The sequence below is a fragment of the Centropristis striata genome, chromosome 7, assembly GCF_030273125.1.
Source record: "Centropristis striata isolate RG_2023a ecotype Rhode Island chromosome 7, C.striata_1.0, whole genome shotgun sequence".
Lineage (NCBI taxonomy): Eukaryota > Metazoa > Chordata > Actinopteri > Perciformes > Serranidae > Centropristis > Centropristis striata.
The window spans coordinates 32,741,379-32,763,209 of record NC_081523.1 but is presented as its reverse complement, the minus strand read 5'-3'; the positions used below and the strand labels follow the sequence as shown (position 1 = coordinate 32,763,209).

At 39.8% G+C, this 21,831-nt stretch overlaps 1 protein-coding gene across 1 annotated transcript in view; it reads left to right on the top strand.

Annotated features, from left to right (window-relative positions):
- abca2 (ATP-binding cassette, sub-family A (ABC1), member 2) overlaps positions 1-21,831 on the top strand; it is an 81,460-nt gene that overhangs the window by 15,486 nt on the left and 44,143 nt on the right. Inside the window, exons 3-12 of the mRNA XM_059336419.1 lie at positions 2,017-2,128; positions 5,296-5,459; positions 6,541-6,662; positions 8,510-8,623; positions 10,207-10,419; positions 14,224-14,579; positions 18,967-19,126; positions 20,541-20,669; positions 20,835-21,002; positions 21,267-21,363. Coding sequence (XP_059192402.1) covers positions 2,017-2,128; positions 5,296-5,459; positions 6,541-6,662; positions 8,510-8,623; positions 10,207-10,419; positions 14,224-14,579; positions 18,967-19,126; positions 20,541-20,669; positions 20,835-21,002; positions 21,267-21,363 — 1,635 coding nt within the window. The remainder of the gene's footprint in view (positions 1-2,016; positions 2,129-5,295; positions 5,460-6,540; positions 6,663-8,509; positions 8,624-10,206; positions 10,420-14,223; positions 14,580-18,966; positions 19,127-20,540; positions 20,670-20,834; positions 21,003-21,266; positions 21,364-21,831) is intronic.

The following is a 21,831-nucleotide window of genomic DNA, read 5'->3' as shown; positions in this document are numbered from 1 at the left end:
ATTTGCTTATATAATGTGGTCAGAAATTACTGAAAAAAAGGCGAATGGAATATTCATAATCTTGATGTTGTGGTATTGAAAATGAATGTCACAGAAAACCAGCTCATTCAGTTCGGAAATACAAATGGCTAAAAATTGTGGTTTAGTGCCAACATAAAGAAGAAATACCTATAATAGTGTGACTTACATTTGTATGATTTGTTGTTATTAAGGCATTTTAAATCAAAATCATTAAAATAAAGAGGAGGCATGATTGTGCTGGCCCTGGCCTACAGCCCCACAGTCAGCTGTGCATTACATCATTCATATTGTCTGAGAGACACAGAGCCCCTTTTAGAAGCCTCACATGAGACATTTCGGGTAGCGGTTGTATGCTGCTGTTTGTCTGAGGTGGAAAACTGATACTAACTAAAACTCTTATGATCAGCTATTGCGTTTGTTATTTTCGACATAAAAGTTAACTTGGCAGGCGACAAAACATCCGTGGCAGGACAGCCTGGATTGCATCAAACTCCTTCCTCTTACAGCTGCTGTTTCTGATTCATCAACAACACACTCCAGCAGTCACATTGCTGCATGTGAGAGCCAATAGAAATATATTCAATTCAATTGCATTAAATTACTATTGAATTAGTGAATTTCTAGGGGTTGAGCCCTGTAGAACCTGATAATGTAATAAATTCCCGATAATGTAATAACCCCGATAATGTAATAAAAATCTGCACTTGAGTCCATTGAAAATGTAATAAAACCTGATAATGTAATAACTTCCCGATAATGTAATAAAGTGCATTTCCCAATAATGTAATGCACTTTTTTTTTTACCAATAATGTAATGAAGTATAACTTTAATCGGAGGTTATTACATTATCAGGTTAGCCTTCATTTGAAGTCCTGATAATGTAATAATTCCCCAATATTGTAATAATTTAACAGCAGACCACCCATTACTTGGGTTCAAGTGGTGATACTGTGTAGGCAACTCTAGCTCAAGAGCTCTAGCGCCACCAACAGGTCAAAGTTGAATGTTTATTAACTTTTGACCCGTTCATCCGTTTTTCACAAACGAGGTATCCATGACACACGAATGCATTCAACAGCTTCTAGAAATCTAAAGGTGCTTGGTGTTATACTTTATTACATTAAATGCACTTTATTAAATTATCGGGAAGTTATTACATTATCAGGTTTTATTACATTCTCAATCAACTCAAGTGCAGATTTTTATTACATTATCGGGGTTATTACATTATCGTGAATTTATTACATTATCAGGATCTACAAGCCCAATTAAATCCCTGCATATAAACACAAAATCAGCAGTGCATACCACACATGAACAGTTCGCTGCAGTGTGTTATACAGCATTTTAAACTGTTAGTACATATATACAAATCATTAGGTTAGCTAAAAGTGTAAACATGTCCTTCAAAGGTATGAGGAGCTGGAGGGTTAATTCCCCTCACAAATCTAGGAAATGTGACAAATGATTTTTAACTCAAGGTCTGCTTACTATATTTCTGCAGGAGCTTTCAGTCACACCTTGTGGTCTTTGACAGCATAATGGGTTTTCTCAGTTGACATAGAAAGTAAAAACATATTTCTTATAATTTAAAGAATAAAAAAATAGTATACATATAATCACATTTTATATATTATGTATTTATATACAACTAGTGCAACAGATATGAATGCTTCTTCATGATGGGAAGTGTTGCCAAATGTACGGGATCCACACTCACAGTAACCATGGAATCAGTGGGCTATGAGCCAATATGAGGAAAAATATTGTGCTCTGTTTTATATGCAACAAAATGAAAGGGTTATGTATTCAGCATTGACATGTGGGATTCTCTCTGGCCATTAGCTGCTGTGCTGCCTTTCAGGTGGCTCATCTGACATTTTTCTCCAATTCTTTTTTACATCCTTCTATATACCTCTGCAAAATCCTCTTTTTGTGTGGTTGTCTTTCCTCTTTTTGTCCCTCCTACTCTGTTATTCCTCTCTTATGTCCAGCCTTTTACAGTGCAGCCCCACTTACCTCAGCTGGCATCATTCCCATCATGCAGTCGCTGTGCCCAGATGGACAAAGGGATGAATTTGGTTTCCTGCAATACAAGAACTCCACGTGAGTAGATTTTGTCAGCAACTGTAATTATCTCATAACCTAAAACTGTTGTTTGTTTTTAGTGATTTGTTTCTTTGTTTGTTCCATTGCTTCTGTGAGAACATTGAGATCAGGCTATGGCTGTGTTCAGGCCAACTTTGGCACTGCTTGAAGAAAATGCAACCCTCTTAGTCATTTCAGTGGAGCCAGACCGTCACAACACAGGGCTCCTACAAACAAATGCAGGGTTGTCTGTCAAAAAAAATGGAACCAATTTCATTGGTGCCTTATACTATTTAATATAGTTTTGATGACGAATTTACAAGTTTTACAATACATCAGTAATACTTTGTGCACATCAAAGTGCTAATATTACAATTACTAAGTAACGAGTACTGGTTTCTTTGAGTACTTGTTGCTTCGAATGCATCTACTAACTTTTAGACTCTTATTGCTTTGCAACAAGTACTTGTTACTTTGAGAACATACGCGAGTGCCATAAATGTACCAATTTCTAAAAGATTAGATCCATTTTAGGATTCCTGTTAACATACAGTGACCATTGTGGGCTTCTATTTTGAAGGGGTGGCTCATCCTGCCTTTGCTGGTTGCTATGGTGATTTAGGCAGCATTGGAAAGGGGAGGGCCACAAAATACTGAACATGCTCTGCAGTGCTCCTGCACACGAGTTCTGGGTGTTCATAAAGTCTCTTTACAACTCAAAAAATGAAATACAAAAGCAAATGAACAGACAAATATGTGGACATTTTTACAAAACTAGCAGTAGATATTGAAGTTTTTTGCCTCATTTAATGCACCTCTACATGGGCACCATTAGTTGGTTAGAGTTAGCGTTGTCCACTCCTCTCTTTATCAAACACTGTCCCTGTCTCCATAAATTTCTCAGTGCCATGCACGAATTGATGGATGTGACGGTGAATCTCTTCCAAACTTAGTTCTGTAGTTTTGCTGAGTCTGCGTATCCGATTTTGTTTCAATAAACCCATGATACACATTGTACCTTCTCATGAGGAGTAGGGGTTCATTTACCACTACTTATTTCATCAACAGGGTATTCCTGAAATACACAAATACAATGTGATTAAAAACTTGAAAAACCATTGAGTACATACAACAAATCTGATTAAGATATTTCATCAACTGCCTTTGTAATATTTTATTAAATTATAAAGAGACTTAATGGACACCCTATATAATAAAATGAAACAATGTGAAATAAACAGATGAGTACTCTTTTATTCTCTGAGAAGTACTGTATTTTAAATTAAATAAAATTAAAAAATATATATATAATATTGATATGTCCCTTGGCTGTGGTATTTGAATCTGGGTGTGCATTGGCTTGCCTCATCACTTAGTCAAATGGCATCCTCAGGCAACACTGCAAAAAAGCCAACTTGTATTTTTTGGCCTAAAACAGTGATTTAAGTTGGTAAAACTTGGAAATAAAAAAAACAAGTTTGTGAGTTGTTGTTGTTACTTATATCTTTAAGTTGGGGTTCACAACAAGGGACAATAGTTCTTCTAACTCTTATTTCTTTGTTGTGAAATGCGGGAAAGCGGTGAAATTCGGTCATTAGCGAAAGCTAGCGGCTAACTGATGCTAGCGGCTAACTGATGCTAGCGGCGCTGCTTGTTACAGCTACAGAGTATCCATTAGCGTATCAACGCTAACTCAAAATTGTGGTTGCAACATTAGCTGACATTTCATAGCGGCGTTACAATCGTGCCAATTCAGCACATTGCACAAGTTAGCAGAAGTAAGGATTCAAAGTTATTACAATGTAAAATTATAAGTTAGTACAATTTGCAGTTGAGTTGACAAAAATCTGAATTCAGAGTTGAGCAAACTCAAAAACAAAACTTAAAATATTTAGTTTAATTGTCCAACTTAAAATTTTGAGTTCACCTAACTTTTCTTTTTTTGCAGTGAAGGCAGTGTACAGCTGAGCTGGTTTCAGTGTTTCCTTCAAGCACTTTATTACTTTATTCATTGGTTTGTTTATTTTCTGAGTAAATACTGGGCGGAATGAAGTTTTCCAGTGAGGGTCGGCATTTTACGGCTCCAGTCACTGATGTGTGCCTCTCAAGTCACCCCCAGGGCAAGCTGTTTTTAGCTTAGCCTTGCAGAGGGTATCAAAGGCTACATTGTAAGCTGTGGGCTATATGAGTTGTATTTTTGTCTGTAATCTTGGTGAGTAAGGCAGCATTTAACCTTGTTGAGGGTGACCTTTACTCAAGAACTGACTGGGGGTGACACTTCGCTGAGGCACAGCAACACAACGAAAAATATCTTTATATAATAAATAGTGTAGAAATTCTTCAGTACCTTCAAGAAATGTAACGCAAATTAGACTAAGTATGGCTGAACAGATTAGTCTAAGGCCGCCCGCCACAGTCAGTGCACGTGTTTCCATTAAAGTCTAATGGAATTTTGAATGGAAATTTAAAATGTCGCATTGAAGAAAACGCGAAATTTAGGACATTTCCATCAACTGCTTTAGATCAAATAAAGAAAGCAGCATTAACATACTTGGGTCAGAAGATGGGAGTTTAATATAGTGCTGTGGGTTAATCCGTTAGTAAACAGTAGAAAAAGAAGAGATTATGTATGAAAGAAAACAGGAGAAGAAGAGACTTAGCAAGAGTGAAAAAATAATTTTTAAAAATAGGTTGCTAATTGGACAGATTTGGCCAGCCATGAGAGAAAATATGTCCTCATGAATTAGATTAAATCGGGTCTCTTCTAATTATTCTTTCATGTCAGTTTGTATTGACTGGCAGAGTGGAAACAGCTGATTTGTCAGGAATTAAATGTTCGCTACGTCAGAACTTATTCACAAAAAAAGTTTCCATCTTCTGATCACTGAATTTACTATTTTTCGAGAACAACAAAAATCACCTCAAGCGAGCATAAAAAAACGTATGCACATTTTCAAAACTTATTTTTCAGTTTTGGTATTTCCATCAAGTTTTTCTCATGCAAATCTTCAAAATGCACGTGGAAAGTGGTTGATGGTAACACAGTTAGTGGCATCCTTACTAGAAGTGCCTCTGCTTCTGTCACTATTGAGCTTACCATTGCTGAGAAAGGCCGAATAATAGCACTGTGTTTGTTCTTCTCTGCAGTTACGCAAGTGTTTAATGTCTAAATCTTCCTCTGTTAGAGTGACCCAGCTGCTGGAGCGGATCAGTGAGGTGGTTGAGCAGAACCGCCTCTTCACATCTGACCGGCCCGGTTTGGGTCAAGAGCTTGAGACCCTGCAGCAGCACCTTGAAAGTCTCAGCTCAACCCCTTTACCACCACACTACAACTTCAACAACAGTCAAGGTCTGACATATAGCATGCTTCAACAACTTCCTGTCATCTAATGACATGATTTCTGGGCACCAAAGTGAATCACTTGCAAAAGTGTTGAGCTAGACAAAGCAAAAAAATTTGTAATCAACATTATTCGTCTAGCTCTCAGTGCTCAAGTTCATTCGGTGTGTGTGACAGAGAACAACAAAATGTGTGGGAGTGAACATCAGTTTAAAGTATATATATAAATTTAATTTACTGGGTGGGCTAAGCATTAATGAGAAATAAATTGACATTATAAAGGAGACATATAATAAAAGGGGACACACCGAAAAGACTGAGAAGAGAAAAACAAAGGCGGGACTATGCAGTTTGCTGGGTATTTGTGAAACAGCCAACACTGAAGCAATCAACAACCTGATTACAAAAACGGTGGTATGTTGTCTAAAATGTCAGAATGTAATAATTTGTTAATCCTTTGTGACATACTATATTCAATTAAAAACTGTACAAAGACAGTTTTAGTGTATTTATTTCATTATTTTTTATTTTTTTGTATATCAAACCCACATAGTGGGGTATCTAAGTTTGAATCTGATCCAAGTCTAATCCTCAATCCTTGTGACTTTTTTGCAGATAAATCTAACATGCCTCCTGAAACAAGAATTCTGTTGTTTTTGTTTATGGTTTGTTAATAAAATGCGTTAGTTGAACTGTGCTTTTTCGTTGCGTGCTACTAAATTTTTTCTTTTAGGTGCATGTGTAGTGCTTCGGAAAAAGATTAGCGTAAAGCCCTGTGGCTGTTGGCTAAGGTGCAGGCAACAGAACAATCATTTTACATGGCTGGCAAAGCAACTGATTGATATGCTTTGAAAACTTCACTACTAGGTTTTTAAGTTAATGTAATGGACAAAAACAGACATTGACCAATAAATCAAAGATCCAAACAAGATTAATCATTTGAGTTTTTACAGTGAGACCATTGTTCACCAAAGTTTTTAAATTGAATGAGTGAATAAAGTATGCAATTGCCAACAGAAAGCTTCATTATAAATAATTGTGTGTGTGTGTGTGTGTGTGTGTGTGTGTGTGTGTGTGTGTGTGGATGCAGGCTTCACGCTGGCCAGTGTGTTGAAGAACCAGTCGGTTTTCCAGCAGTTCCTGGTCAAGAACCTTTCCCTTTCTAACTCCACAACCAGCCTGCTGCTCAACACTCCAGTCAGCCTCAAAGAGGTGATTTACTCTTACTTAACTAGCACACTTGTCAGCTTTCATTTAGTTGTAATGGTTACAAAGACAAAGAACACTGAAACCTCTTGTGTCCAACCCAGGATGTCATTATAATGGTGAGGAGGAGAACAGTATGTCAATTACAGTCTTGTCTAATATGAAACACACAGTTCACCTTTTATATATTTTGTTAAAACCCTTGCTTTATCCATATATTTTCATCTAATCTCTCTATTTATGTATGTATTTTGTATCTATGTATTTTTTTACTTACTTAATTACCAAGATCAGATTCAACCATGCGCACATGGGCCAGGGTGGAGCGCTGTATAGGGCTGCTCAAAGGCAGATGGCTCTGTCTGGGAGCAGTGGGGGAAACTTTAGTCTACACGCCAGAAAAGGTGTGTGACATCATCCTGGCCTGCGGAGTGCTTCACAACATTGCGCAGGACAACGGGGCGCCATTTGAGGGAACTCTGGAAGACGATGTCATGCCCAGAGAGCCGTGGCCAGTTTCAAATCTGACCACTTTTTCTTCACCTGAAAAATCTAAAAACATGTTTAAATGTCTTATGTGACTGTTCTAATTATATTATTTGCATATTTTGTAAGCTATACATATCACAGAAATGTAAAAATTAAATTAAATCGGTTGTCTGCTGCCACACTGTTGACTGCAGCAGTGATCTCCTTCCACACTTCATTCTTCCAACTCCCTTTAATGCCACTTTTTAGGCTGCCAATCAATATCACCTTGTGCTGTTTCACGTGAGACGTCAGAGTCTCAATCTCTTTCATAATTCAAATTATGATTGTTTTCAGCCACCACATTTATCAACGTTCGATCATTCGTACGATGTGATTGGCGAGATACAATCGTTTGATAAATCACACGTGAGCCCTGTCGAAAGACGAAATATACGCTCAGATCTACGCTTGTTTCTTCGCTTGTTTGATAAATGAGGGCCAGTGTATCTACTGCTTATATTTTTTAATATTGTTTGTTGACTTTTTCTATTCTACATACTTTCTATTTATGCTGGTTTATTTGACTTCAAGTACTTTAACATACACATCTAGCACCATTACACCTGTTGTTGAAATGATCTGCTTCTGGTGAAGAATGAAATAGAGACTTCTTCCGGCAGACAGAGTTTTTATTTTCTTTGCAAAGAAAAGGTCAGTCATCACACGAGCGATCAAAATGAAGAAAGACCCCCAGCTTGGGGAGAACTGAGCATTTATACCTGAGGCACGCCCCCCCACCCAAGGGTGTGTTTGTAGCTATAATCTGATGTAGTTATACAGTTATATATATAAATTCCCTAGGTCGTGTTCCACACCTGAGGCATCCTGCAGGGTTTTGTCTGTAGGTGATAAGAGATCTAGACATCACAATTGAACACACAAAAGGACTTGATATCTTCATGAGATAGTGGAGGTGGGGTATCTCAAGTGGATGACACACAAGGAAATTTAAATTACAATTACACACCACAGCAAATTTCTTGTATGTGAAAAATATTGATTCTCATTCTGATTACATTTATAGCCTTCTGATCTTTCTGTGAAAAAGTTTGTTTGTGCTATGTCTAAATATCTGAATGTCTGGATATGGTACATATTATATCATATCATATTTGTATACAAAGAGTCTGCACTGTTTTAACACTATGTTTCATGTCATGTATAATTTCTTTTTCGTCTCCTCATTTTTGTGGGAGATATGTAAATAAACAAATAGTTCTACCCGAAAAATTTGAATTCTGGCCTAAACTCTGTTAATGTCTACTGTACTCATGTCTCTTTGTGTGCGTGTGTGTGTGTGTGCGTGTGTGTGTGTCCTGTAGGTATACAGTCATATCTTTGGTGCATCTATGAGATATGGAGGAGGGGCCCAGAGTTGGATTTTGGGCACAAAAGACCCAAGACAAAAACCTGGAGACAAAGTTCATCATCTGGATGTAAGTTGGTACCCAGGCTTACACTTACACACACACATGCACACTGTGAGCTACTAGTTGAATCACAAATAGTAGCATTTGTGGTGCCTTCATGGAGATCTTGTGAAGAAATGTCAGGGTTGAGCTGAGTTCAACAATTGTATTATTCCAAATCAGATAACAATAATTAATCATTTGTTTTGAAGATGACTCTGGTAAAGTTTAATCCATTTCAGCACACTGAGAGCATTATTATTATTATCCAGAACTGCGTATTTACTTTTTCACTTTTATTTCTATCACATTTTTCAGTCAGCAGGGAACATTATGAACATAAACTCTCTCTGCCCCGCTTCGGTCAACCAGCTTATTTTTTTGTTGTAGCTGTTTATTTGCTAATCTTACTTCCTTTTTTTCCCATTTTCACACAGTTTATCATTACGTGGCTTTTGTTTTTACTTTGTAATTGTTACATTTTATAATTATCGTACAATACTTGAAGGACTTCTAAAAAGTAAATTAGCATTTTTCAAGATTTTGCTGGGAAAAAAAATTCAGGTGGAAGTGGGCGTGGCCTATATAACAAAATTCACCTCAACCTCAGTGAATGTAAGAATTTTTAATGTGTGAATTAGAACGGGGGAATTATGGGCCAAAACGCTTTCGCCTTGATTATAGCACCATAGGTTAAGATATTTTGCCCTTGAAATGTTTAGATTAGCTTTTTATTTCTTTATTTGTCAAATTTGTGAGACTGTATCAATGGCGCATGGGAAATTGTGTCAAGTTTGGTGTTGAAGTTGTTCCTCTATAACTTGCACAATGATAGGATTAGAACAATTCTTTATTCAACTTTTTACCTTTGGGTTCCAAATAGGGGTGGGCAATATGGCCCTAAAAGAATATCATGATATTTCAGGCTATTTTTGCGATAACGATATTACGAAATACTTAAAAAGATAATGAAAATATGTTTTTTTTTAGTCTGTATAAATAAATAAAAATCTAAAATGTAGTTTGAAGTGCAAATCTCAACAGTTGCCAAATACAAAAAAATTACTCTTGACTCTTGAGTATGAGCAAATAATAAAAATAACCATTTAGGGGTTCCGGTGGCACATTTTAATGAAATATTGTAAAGGAGAATAAAGGTTATTGTATGTTTTATTTAAGGCAGGATTCTGTTAACACACTGTGCTCTTATTTTGAAAGCTGCATGTGTTTAGCGACAGAGACTAAGAAGCTTTTTGTGATTAAAACAGCTTTAACCACTACATCAAGAAGTACGAATGTTGCCAATATCATGATATGCATTTTTTAAAACCATAAATAAAAAAAGACCGATATTATCGTGAACGATACAATATGGCACCAAAGAACCTGTATGCAAAATTTCGTGCAGATCGGATTCCTAATACTAATGCACTGGCAATCCCCGCCCCCTCAAGCTTGGACACCTTAAAATCTGGGCAATAACAACAGAATTCCCTGCACCACTGGCACTGGGATCGTTGTTTCTTTACATACAATGATCCCAGCACCCCGAACAAGCTGACACTGGAGTGGCAGAATCTTAAGATGTTGACATCATACATCCTTCACAGGAGGGCCTCTTGACTGGAGCCATGCTGGAGATCCTCACCTGTGGGGAGGTTGAGCTCAATAAGATCCTATTGGTGCCTGAAAAACAGCGACCAGTGCTGCAGGCCTATTGCAAAGCACTGTGCAGTGGAGGGGAGGGTCGTCGGTCAGAGCGCTTCAGACTGATGAGCCTTGAGCTGAGAGAGCAGATCAACACTCAGAGTGTCATTGAGAAGGTACAGCATGTTTCAGATGACCTCTTACTTCTAATGCTTCTGTAAAATAAATTAAACAAATGCATATATTGTTTACAATTCTTCACTAATGAAGTTTAAGGCATCCTCATCAAAGATATTTTTCTAATGTTTAAAAAAGAAGCTGATATACTAATATTATTGTTATTATTTATTTCTTTTTATTACTGTTATAAAACTCTGGTGAAGAGGAACCATATAGGATATTACAGAAGTGCCTAATATTAACAAAAGAGTAATGATTCATAAGTTTTTTTGCAAGAGTTTTGGCATCTGTAGTCAACAGTGAGACTGAATGGCATGAGCTACAGTCGAGAGGGTCCTTATCCTTCTTAAGTAAGAGAGAGGTAGCTAGTTGGAGGTAAAGATTTCGGGGGGGAAAAAGATTCTTCAAATACTGACAATAACAAGGGAGAAAGTTGATCTGAAAATGTTTTAAAGAATTCAATTGGAAAACCATCTGGTCCCGGGGATTTACCACTTTGCATGTCACTAATCCCAGAGGCTACTTCCAAAACAGAAATATCTCTAGCCAGCTCAGAGGCCAGTGACACATCCATGGAAGGGAAGTTTAAAGATTTAGAAAAGCTTTCTAGAGCACAAGAGCTGTTTGGTGAGTTCGAAGCACATACTGATTGATAGAAATTCTTAAGGCAGGAGTTCATTTTACAATTATCAGTGCATTAAAGACTATGCTCATCATTGATGGCAGGATTGGTTTGGTTAGCAGTTCTTTTGGCAAAAGATGGGTAATATCAGTCCAAATTTTCCCCCATGCTTGTAGTAGCCGTGTCATGATTTAGAAATAAGGTATTCAGCTTGCCTGGTGGACAGGAGATTCAATTCTGTTTGTAATGACATACATATTTTAATCACGTCCGCAGAGGGGAAGCGGCTATACAACATATCTTACTCCAAAATATCATCAGTTAGCTTCTTAAGACGTTCAGTAGACACCTTTACTTTTACTTGCGCAACATGAAATGACCCGTTCCCTTAAATATGCCTATACTCCCATATAGTGGATGGTGACATTCCCAGAGTCTGACTCATAATTTGATTTCTGATTATATAAAATTTGACTTCTGAAAGAAATAAAGGATTAAATCGCCACGGGCAATATGTAGTTTGTGTACCCGGAATCTGTAATTTCATACTGAAGGGGCCATGATCTGAAATCACAGTGGCACCATAATCACATTACATTACATGTCATTTAGCTAAGTGCATTCAACCTTGATGGTAAAAGCCTCAGACCGCACAAATCACCGCTACAGGGGTGCTACATAAGTGTTACGCAATGTGCTAAAGAAGAAAAGCTTTTTCCCCCTTTTTTTTATTAGCGACCATGACTTTACCGAGTTATTGTTGGAAGAGGTAGGTCTTCAGCCTGCGGCGGAAGATGTATCGGTTGTCTTAGGTCCTGATGTCAGTGGGGAGCTCGTTCCACCATTTGGGTGCCGGGACAGAGAAAAGTCTGGAAGAGGATTTGAGGCGAGTAGACCCTCACAGGGTGGGAGTTGCCAGCTGTTTGGCTGATGCAGATCGGAGAGGACGGGCAGGAGTGTAGGATTTGACCAGATCCTGGATTTAAGACTTATGGACTGGTAAGAAGTAAGCGTATGAATTAAAAAGTTGGATAGCATTTGCTGATTTGGACAGGGATGTCCTCTTAGAAGCTCTCCGATCCACAAGACAAGAAAGTGTTCAATTTGTATAACTGCCAAGTATCAGAAAGTGTGTAGTCAGATTTGGTAAACAGGAAAAGAGGTTAGTAAAGAGTGCTGGAACATCCCAGTTCGGGGCGTAGATACATGCCAGAAAGACTGTGAGTGTGTATAGTTTCCCAACTACAAAAAAAAACGCCTAACAGAGTTAGCGTGTACATTTGACACTGAATTATATATTTTTGCTAATCAGAATAGCGACCCCCTTTACTTTGAGTGGAAGTTAGACTGATATACCTGACCTGCCCATTTGAGATGAGAGCTATCAATTGACCGTATATGGATTTCCTGTAGGAACGCTATATCTACATTAAACTGTTTCAAATGCGAAAATAATTTTTTTTATTTCACCTAGTGATTGAGATATTTAACATTCCAGCTCACAAAGTTGACAGGGCAGCCAACACAACCTCCAGTATTATTTAAATTTTCCATACTGTGTGTAGGAAATATAGCAACATCATATATGCAACCCATAAGCACGAATAGCACAATAATAGATATGAGTGTAACAGTCTGGTAGAACAGGCCTAGTAAGTTAAGAGGTCCAGAAAATTCCCACCCCCTATCAGCGAATTGAACAAGGTGATTACAACTACCCTTAAAAGAAATCCACACATATAGTGTTTGCGGTGGGGAACAGATGAACTAGCCACTTGGCCTCCCGCTGAACCTCCCACATCAGCAGGGAAAACATTAAATAAACCAAATAACAACCTCAATCTGGATCGCTCTCAGACGCATAAGGGGTAACTTTGAAACTCAAACCCTGGGATGTCTCCAATGGGACATGCATGACCAAGCAGAAGGGAGTTAGGAGTGATGACTTCCATGGCCTCTTCCTGCACCTAAGCCCTGGTCTCTTGACAGGTTAGCAGCCAGGTAGAGGAGTGTCTGGAACTCCAGCACTGTTAGCACTCTTGCGCTCTCTTGAGCACACTAACTGCTGCTGCCCCATTGCGATGGGGAGAGTCTGCCGGATGAAAAAAAACATATCCAGTCCGTCCCTGCAGCTGTTGTCTTCTTCTGGACCTGATCCCTATCGATGTTACTTAGGAACTCATAAAGCTCCTGTAACATTGGCCTGGCGCCAACAAAGTTGGTGGGAGGCCAGGAATCCTTCCGTCGACAGATCTTCCACAAGATCTGCACGTACTGCTCTCAATGCCATACAGCTAAACACAACACCCCAGACTTTCATCCTTGATCTTCGTTTTACAGTGTCCCTTATGACATAGGGGCCGAAGAGTTCCAGAGCCGTAAACTCAAAGGGTGTGGCTGTTTCAGTTTGTTCGAGGGAAAGTTCACTCATCATCTGTTTGCACATTCTCAAGTTGGTCTTACTGAAGTGCATACAGTCAAAAAAATGGTGGTCAGCCGCTCAAAATGATCCTCCTGCGATAGTCTTCGTAGCTGTGAGGCGAAATTGGAACGTATTCCAAAGGCCATCCACTGCTGTTTGAAGTGGCTTTAACGATTCCTGAATGAGACTGGCTCACTGCTTCGTTAATTCAGCCACCAGTTGCTTCATTGAGAATCCGTTCGCATCCTCAGCATCTTAGGTAGGTTAGCTGCCATGTTAGCTGAAAGTTTGCTTGCTAGGCTAGCACTTACTTGTGTTTAAACTGAGGCTTGTGCTTTGGGATTATTCTGTTTGTTGCTCATTTCAGTGACAGAAGGCGTCCTGCATGTTTGTAACAAGTTGTGACAGTTTTAAGTGAAAATGTCCGATGTAAAGGTAATAAAATTGACAATGTGATCGTGAGACCTGAGGACAACGTCTTTTCTCCTACATAGCTAACCTGAAGTCCCTCTGCAGTCTTTAGAGGCTGTTTATTTGGCATTCAAAAGCAACAACAACAAATCTGAAACTGATAGTGGTTGAAGTCAACACATGATCTAAACCTGTGTAGTCCCACTATCAGCTAAGCCAATCAATCTGGCTAAAAGCACAGCAGATGACTCTTGCTGATGACAATTCCATGTTTTTATATTTATTCATTTTATTATATTTATTTGCATTATACTTTTCGCTAGCTCTCTGTCTCTGTCCCACCAGCTTCACCTCGAACAGCCCATCTGTTTGGTTCCTCTCTCTCAGTCCGACCTTGGGATCTTATTGAAGAACCTTGCTGATGTAAAGAGGCTTCTCAAGGATGTGGACCTGCTCTCTGGCCTGGCCCGCCTGCTGCCCAAAGGAGCCTGTACTAGTCGGACCCCATCCTCCCCCACAAACATGAGAGGGCCCCATAACGCCACCACCTGGGGCCCTAACACAACTGACATCCCAAGAGAGGAGGGGGAGGAAGGAGCAGAGGGATCAGGAGGAGGGACAGAAGAGAACCCTCACTCTCAGTTTTCAGCATTTGTACAACTGTGGGCCGGACTGCAACCAATTCTGTGTGGCAACAACAGGTGAGTCAGTCAGTTTTGGATTATAGTGATGGCTACTGTGTGTCTGTTTGATGAACGAAGGTTACAATATTGTAACCCTAGTTCTATATGCACAGGTGGAGCCCTCTGCTGGATATTACTCTCCTCTAACCATGAACACATATTTAGCCACTATAATTTGCATAAAGGGCCTGCTTACCCTAATACGTGAAAGCCCCCCAGTATATAGGGCCGCACATGCTCTCTGGCATCCTATACCTCTTGAGTGAGTGGCAGAGCTAAAGGGCTCCATTTGTGTATATAGAACTACAATTACAATATCATAGCCTTTGTTTTATCTCACACAAGCTCCACCCTTTACTAGACTCCATGGGTACATTGGGTGGAGCCCAATGAATGAACGCCCAATCGTGACAAAACATTGGCCCAATCACACTGATCCTGACCAGCTACAGGTTAGTACACCTAGCCCGCCTACTTCTATATAGTGTAGAGTAGCTGAACTGGGTAGAACCGCAGCCTAATCTTGCAGAGATCAGGAAAAAATAAATAAACACCCTGCACACCATATTCCGTGGGACATAAAGGTGGGCCCTATCAACACACCACTTCTTCTTTTCCCCAGTCCTTTGTCCTTCCAGTAAGCACAGACCTTGAAAACAAGCCTTACATGTACAAGAAGTAGAACCATAATAAACAGGGTGTCAACCATGATGACGCTATACATAGTTCTTTGACACTCGCTGAACTAGGCTGCTAAACAGCAATATGTTGGTCCACTCCCACACTTTCAATCTTCACTCTGAGCAGTGATGGCTGGATAGTGTTAAAAGCACTGGAGGAGTCAATGAACATGATCCTCCCAGTGCTTCCGCTGTCCTCCAGGTGCAGCAGGTAGATTACTGCATCGTCCACCCCAATACCAGGCTAGTAAGCAAGTCTAGGGTAGCTGTGTGCTCACCAGAGGTTGCAGGTGTCTCAGGATGATCGTCTCCATGGTCTACATCAGGGGGGAGGTCAAGGCATTAGGCCTGAAGTGGTAAGGCTCCTTGGGGCGCGGTGTCTTTGGTAGCAGGACCACACAGGGGGTTTTCCACAGGGCCGGGACTTTCTCCAGTTTCATGCTCAGATTGAAAAAGTGCATGACCACACCACACAGCTGGTCTGCACAGTGTTGAGGATAGCAGGCTGAGGAATGAGGGGGAGGGGGATCTGGCCAGGAGAGATGTGAAGTGGGAGCAGGATGGGTGAGGGACGAAGAGGAGGCAGAATCACATGAGTTGAAAAACTGTTCATCTGCCCAGTCCTTGTATCTGCTGACATGGTTTCTTCCAACTCCTTTTCCATGGCCTGAGATGTTCTACAGTCCTCTCCAGACGTCCCTGGTGTTGTTTTGCTCCAGCGCTTCTCCAGTTCCCTCCTAATGCTATCCTTCCCCTTTCTGATTTTCTGCCGGAGTTCCTTCTGAACTCTGCACAGCTTGTCTTTGTCCCCGGATCTAAAGACCCTCTTCGTCTTATTCAGCAGGGCCTTGGCCAGGTTGTTGGGAAAGCACTGTACCAACTTGAAGGGCACAGTGTTCTCCACACAGAAGTTAATATAATCCAAAATGCAGCGGGTGAAACTGTTGATTGTCATTGTCGTGGGGGCTGCAGGGTGCTTCCCAGTCTGTTACCTCAAAGCAGTCTCTGAGCCTAGTACTGGTCTCCTCATACAACCCCTTCACAGACCTCTTCACAGGTGGTTGTCTATTCACCACAGGGGTGTAGTCTGTGACCAGGTGGACAAGGTTTTGATCAGAGTGACCAAGCGGGGGGAGGGGGAAGGGGTGTATGCATCCTTGATGTTTACATATAACCAAGTCCAAAGTAGGACAGGGTAGCATGATTGAAGTCACCAGAGATGAGGAGGTGCTGATTTTGAAGCTGGGAGACAACAGTGTGGATCTGATGTGTAGCTGTAGCTGCAGCAGCAGCAGCAACGGCTGAGGGTGGGATGTACACAGCTACAGCAACATGTGAAAGCTCCCTCAGAGGTAGTATTGCTGCATGCTCACCGCTAACAGCTCCACGTCTCTGGTGCAGCATTGCTCCTTTACACTGATGTGTCCAGGGTGGCACCATCTGTCGTTCACAAACACAGGGATTCCCCCTCCCTTCTTCTTACCGCTCTCTGTTGCTTTCCTGTTTGCCTATACGATTTGAAATCCATCCAGGGTGATGTGTGAGCCCGAAGAAAGTTGATTCAGCCATATCTGAAACACATGAGGCTGCATTCACGGTACTCTCTCCAGCTGGATTAGCACCATTAGCTCTTCCATCTTGTTGAGGAGAGATTTACGTTCCTCATGATGACAGACAGTAAACATGGTTTATACCGTCTTTTCCACTGTCTGCGCTTCACTCCCGCTCTGCATCCTCTCCTTCTTCACCTTATCTCCTCAGGGATCTCCAGCCGCTCCTCACAGTGAAGAGGTGTGTAGTGCAGGGCTAACAGCTGATCCCGGGAGTAAACAATGGAGACGAGGTTGAACGGATCTCCCTAAGCTGCACCAAAACTAAAAAAAAACAATATGAACATCCATAGCTGCACACTTGCTTAAAGTGTTGATGTGACACGAAGGAACAAAAAAAGTACACAAAAACACTAAGGAGCAACAAAGTACACTAAAACAATAAGACACTAATATGATGTTGACGAATTGTTGTAAAGATTGTGCATTTTTATCATGCAGTATGGCTCTGGTGATGCAGCGAATTTTGAGTACTCAACAAACAGGTACTTGGGCCGTTTCCAGGCTCCGTACTTTAATTAATTCCTCCTAGAGATTTAACCCAATCAACTTCAAACTTGGTCAGTACTATCTTGAGACCTTTGTGATTAAAGGTTTTTTACAGTTTTGTTCCTTATCAAAGTATGTAGGCGGGACGTGGCAGCAAATTTTGAGTACTAGCCATGAAGAGGAAGCTGCTTTAACTTCAGCCTACATTGTCCAATCTGCCCCAAATTTCTAATGTGTGATGAGAGTCCAGACCTGAACATATCAAATATAGGCCATAGTCTTGTGACTCGTTTAAACCTTAAATTAAATAAAAATGTTCTACGTTAAAGTATAGTGAATTGGCACAGCCCAAAAGGTGTTTCAATCTTCCATTCATTTAAACAGAACTCTTTTTTTTTGTATGACCATTTGTACGAAATGGAAATGCGATTTGGCATGGAAAATACTCAGCACACTATTCTCTATCATTCCCTACGTTTTGATGCATAATTTGTGATGAACTTGTTGCTGAGATAATATTAACGTGGATAAGACATTTGTTGAAGGAACAGAAAAAGACAGTTTTCTAGTCTGAGGTCTTGCTTACACTTTTTTTTTTTACTACAGACATGACACCTACATCAACACATTCATCAGAGCCTCATGATAGTAATATTTTGTTGTTAGGACTCGCCGTTTTTGAAAAAACAATACAACTTTGAGAGGTGCACTCTCCATTCAATTTCCTTATGCCCGTCCCCTCTCCAGTCTCTAATGCTGCACTCATCTCCATAGCAACCAGCTAGGATTGAGCCAGGTAAGGATATGCCAGGCCTTTAAAATAAAAGCCCCACAAAGCAAGGAGGTCTAATAGTTAAGTATAAAAAAGCCCGACAGAGTAACTATATCTTAGTAGTTTAGTCCAAGAAAAGCCTGAGAGCTGACTGTGGCTTAACAGGAAACACAGAACAAGGCTTCTTTTCAAAGACCTTCCAAAGTAACTATGTGGCTAAATTGTAAAGCTTGTAAATTTCTGCGGAAATTTTGTAATTAACATTGTTTTTACTGACATTTCAGGTATTTTCACTTTAAGTTGACCTGAAAAAATATTTTTTTACAGTTACTTGTTGGATTGTGCTTGGAACATGCCTGAATTCTGCTGTTTCCTGTCTGTATATTCATCTCAAATTGTAGTAATTACCTTGGTGTTTGCAAAATATTGAAATGCTAAATCTACAGTAAATGGACCAATAATTCCTAAACTGAAGTTATCCTCTAACTAGACTGTTATGGATGAACTGCATTGTTGTGTCAAACAATCTTAAATAATGTGTCCTCATTTTGTTTTGTGTTTGCCTCAATTTTGCATTGTTTGTTGGATCACACATACATTGAGAAACTCAAAAGAAGTCCTTATAATTATTATTATTATTATTATTATTATTATTATTATTATTATTATTATTATTATTATTATATATTATTAATACAATCTTTGCAGCTGTTCAAGTTAGGTGTAAACTGTAAACTGGGAACTATAAGATATAAGCCAGGTAAACATTTTAAAAAGCTGTGACAGAAGTTATATGCACTCCAGATGAAATTCCCATGGAGTTCATGGCCTTCAACCCATGGCTCTTGTTGCAGGATCATTGAGCCAGAGGCTTTGAAACAGGGAAATATGAGTTCTCTGGGATTCACCAGCAAAGAGCAGAGGAACCTGGGCCTTCTGGTTCACTTGATGACTACAAATCCCAAGATCCTATACTCTCCCATTGGATCCCAGGTGGATAAAGTGATTCAGAAGGCAAGTACACAGTAATTTAAGTCCACAGTCAGTAACTTTTTTTCGACACATCCCACAGTCTTTAGCAGTTGTCAGTTGATGATACAGATCATGAGGTTGAATGCTTGGATAAAAATATATAAGTGGACCTTGAATTAAGAACACATGTTGGAGATTGTTTTCCATTTGAATAAGAAAATGCCAGGAGAGTGCACAGCACAAAACATTTCCAAAAAACACACTGGCCAAAATTTAAATTTCCCCTCTTTTCAAAAATCCTGATGAGCTGATCCCTTTAAAATGTATTACATCTGTATACCATATCCTGATATATCTTATTCCTCTGTGCTATATAGCTCCACTGTTGTCCAAACACTAGTAAAAAAATGTCAATGTCACTGTTGCACTGGGTGACATGTTCCTTCATGATCATGGACATGCTTACTTTCATTTTGAATCTGTCCCACATACACTATCCTGCTGCCAGAAATATCTACAACTGTACCAAATGTGTATTAATCCGCTTAATGCACTATTTTCTCCTGTTTGAGTAACAATGGTTAAAAACTACAATTGCTCAATGTTAAAGGAAATTATCCTTTATCCTTAAATGATTGTCTGCTGGTTTTAAGGTTTACATCTTCAGTTTGAATCAGTGGTCTTGAAGCTGAGAGTCAGAGACAGGGTAGAGTTATTAGTTTTAGCCTTTTCTTGAGAGAAGAAAGACAAGATATACCCTCATTAAGACACACAGGGCCAGGAGCTGCAACCAGAACTCCCAGCATGAATTATGTGAAACCATGAAGTAAACTGTGGGAATAGTTTCACCCTCTGTAATCCATGTATAAGACATGAATCATGCATTGTCCAACAGGCTGCAATTATATGAAGCCTCATGCTTAATATGGCTCAGTAGCATGTTGCTGCTGGTCTCTCTTAGCCTCAAATGTTAATTGATTATCTGTGGAGAAGAACAGACTGACTATTGGCATCAGCTCTGTGAATCTCTTTTCAAATCTGAATATGGTGGAGATAGAAATAGTGTAGAAGGATGAGAGTAAATAAGTAAGTTTATTTTTACATAGCACCTTTAAAAATAAAAGTAAAATGAGCATAAGCATGCATACAAATCAAACACAAGAAAAACAAATGTAGATAATGACACAGATGCTTTAACCTGCTTTTAGTGCAGACCACAGATCTTAAGACCAAAGGGAGAGAGTTCCAAAGTTAAGGAGCCACAACTGCAAAAGCACAGTCTCCCTTAGTCCTAAATCTGGATTGGGGGGAAAACCAGCAAAGCATTATCAGAGGACCAGAGAGATGGAGGGAGTCATAGAAGGAGGAGATAGAGGAAGAAAGGACAAGCTGTTCTGAAAAAATGGCTGAAATCATACAAAATGTAACAGAAAAAAACTTAACTTTCTGCATTTAGGCAAATGAGACATTTGCATTCGTTGGTAACGTGACACACTACACCTGGGTTTGGCTCAACATTTCCGCCCAGCTCAGGACCTTTCTGGAGGAGGGAAAACTGCACAACCACTTGGTGTGGCTACAGCAGGTAGACTTACATACAAGCAATTTTTATGCATCTTCATTATTAATGACGCAGTATCATCTGGATGTAAAATAAAACATCAGTGTGTTAATATTTTCCACTTAAGTTCTTACACAACAGAAAACTCATCACCAGCCTTCATTCCTGCGTTTTCTCCACTTCCTCCAGCTGTCTTTGGAGCTTCAGCAGCACCCTGAGTTGTTGAATGGCACAGACAGTGAGCTGATGCAGGTTCTGAAGGAGGGAAATTACAGTCTTCCTAACACCTCCACCCTGCTGGATCAGCTGGACACCATCGACAACGCTGCCTGCGGCTGGACGCGCTTCATGTCTAAGGTCAGTGTAGTGTGGTACAGTGGCTCCCACAATTCCAGGTACCAGTACTCTACTCCAAGGACCTGAGATACAAATTTGAACTTCATCAGAAAGTGTTGGAGTTACACTGCAATTGGCTTTCCACTCACGCTGTGCACCATTATGAACTGTTCTTTAGTAACAATATCAGGACAAGAATCACTTTTTTTTGCAAATTTAGTTTGTCCCATTTGTAATCAATTTCTTATGTGGAACATGATTCGTGTTTTCGCAATGTGCTTCCAGGTTAGTGTTGATGTTTTCAAGGGCTTTCCTGATGAGGAAAGCATCGTCAACTACACCCTGAACCAGGCCTACCAGGACAACGTGTCTGTGTTTGCCAGTGAGTTATTACTCTCTCGTAGTTTGAGGTCAGGGTTCCACACTTGATAAAAAATAACAAATGCTTATGGAAAGTCCATCTTCTTCCTCAGTGTCCACTAGGTGGCGCTAAAGATCAGAAAATTATACATCATCTTGCTGATTATCATGTGTAGACAACACCATGTAAATGTCATGTAAATCAGATGATCTATGTTGCATCAGGTGGATTTCATGTTATCAGTAGGTGGCACTATAACTATGGGTCAATATGGGCATTTAATCCAGTCCTCAATCTAAGAGAATGATTATAATAACTAAAACTGTGAGCGGGGATGGGCGAATGGAGATATCATAACAACCATAACAGTGCGAGCACTCTGTTAGCATTACTCCAATTTCTGAGTGAGGTTAGACCATAGACTGTATAATAATGGACGTAGTCACCGTGACGTCACCCACTGGTTTGTGGACTGCCCGTTGGAAGCCT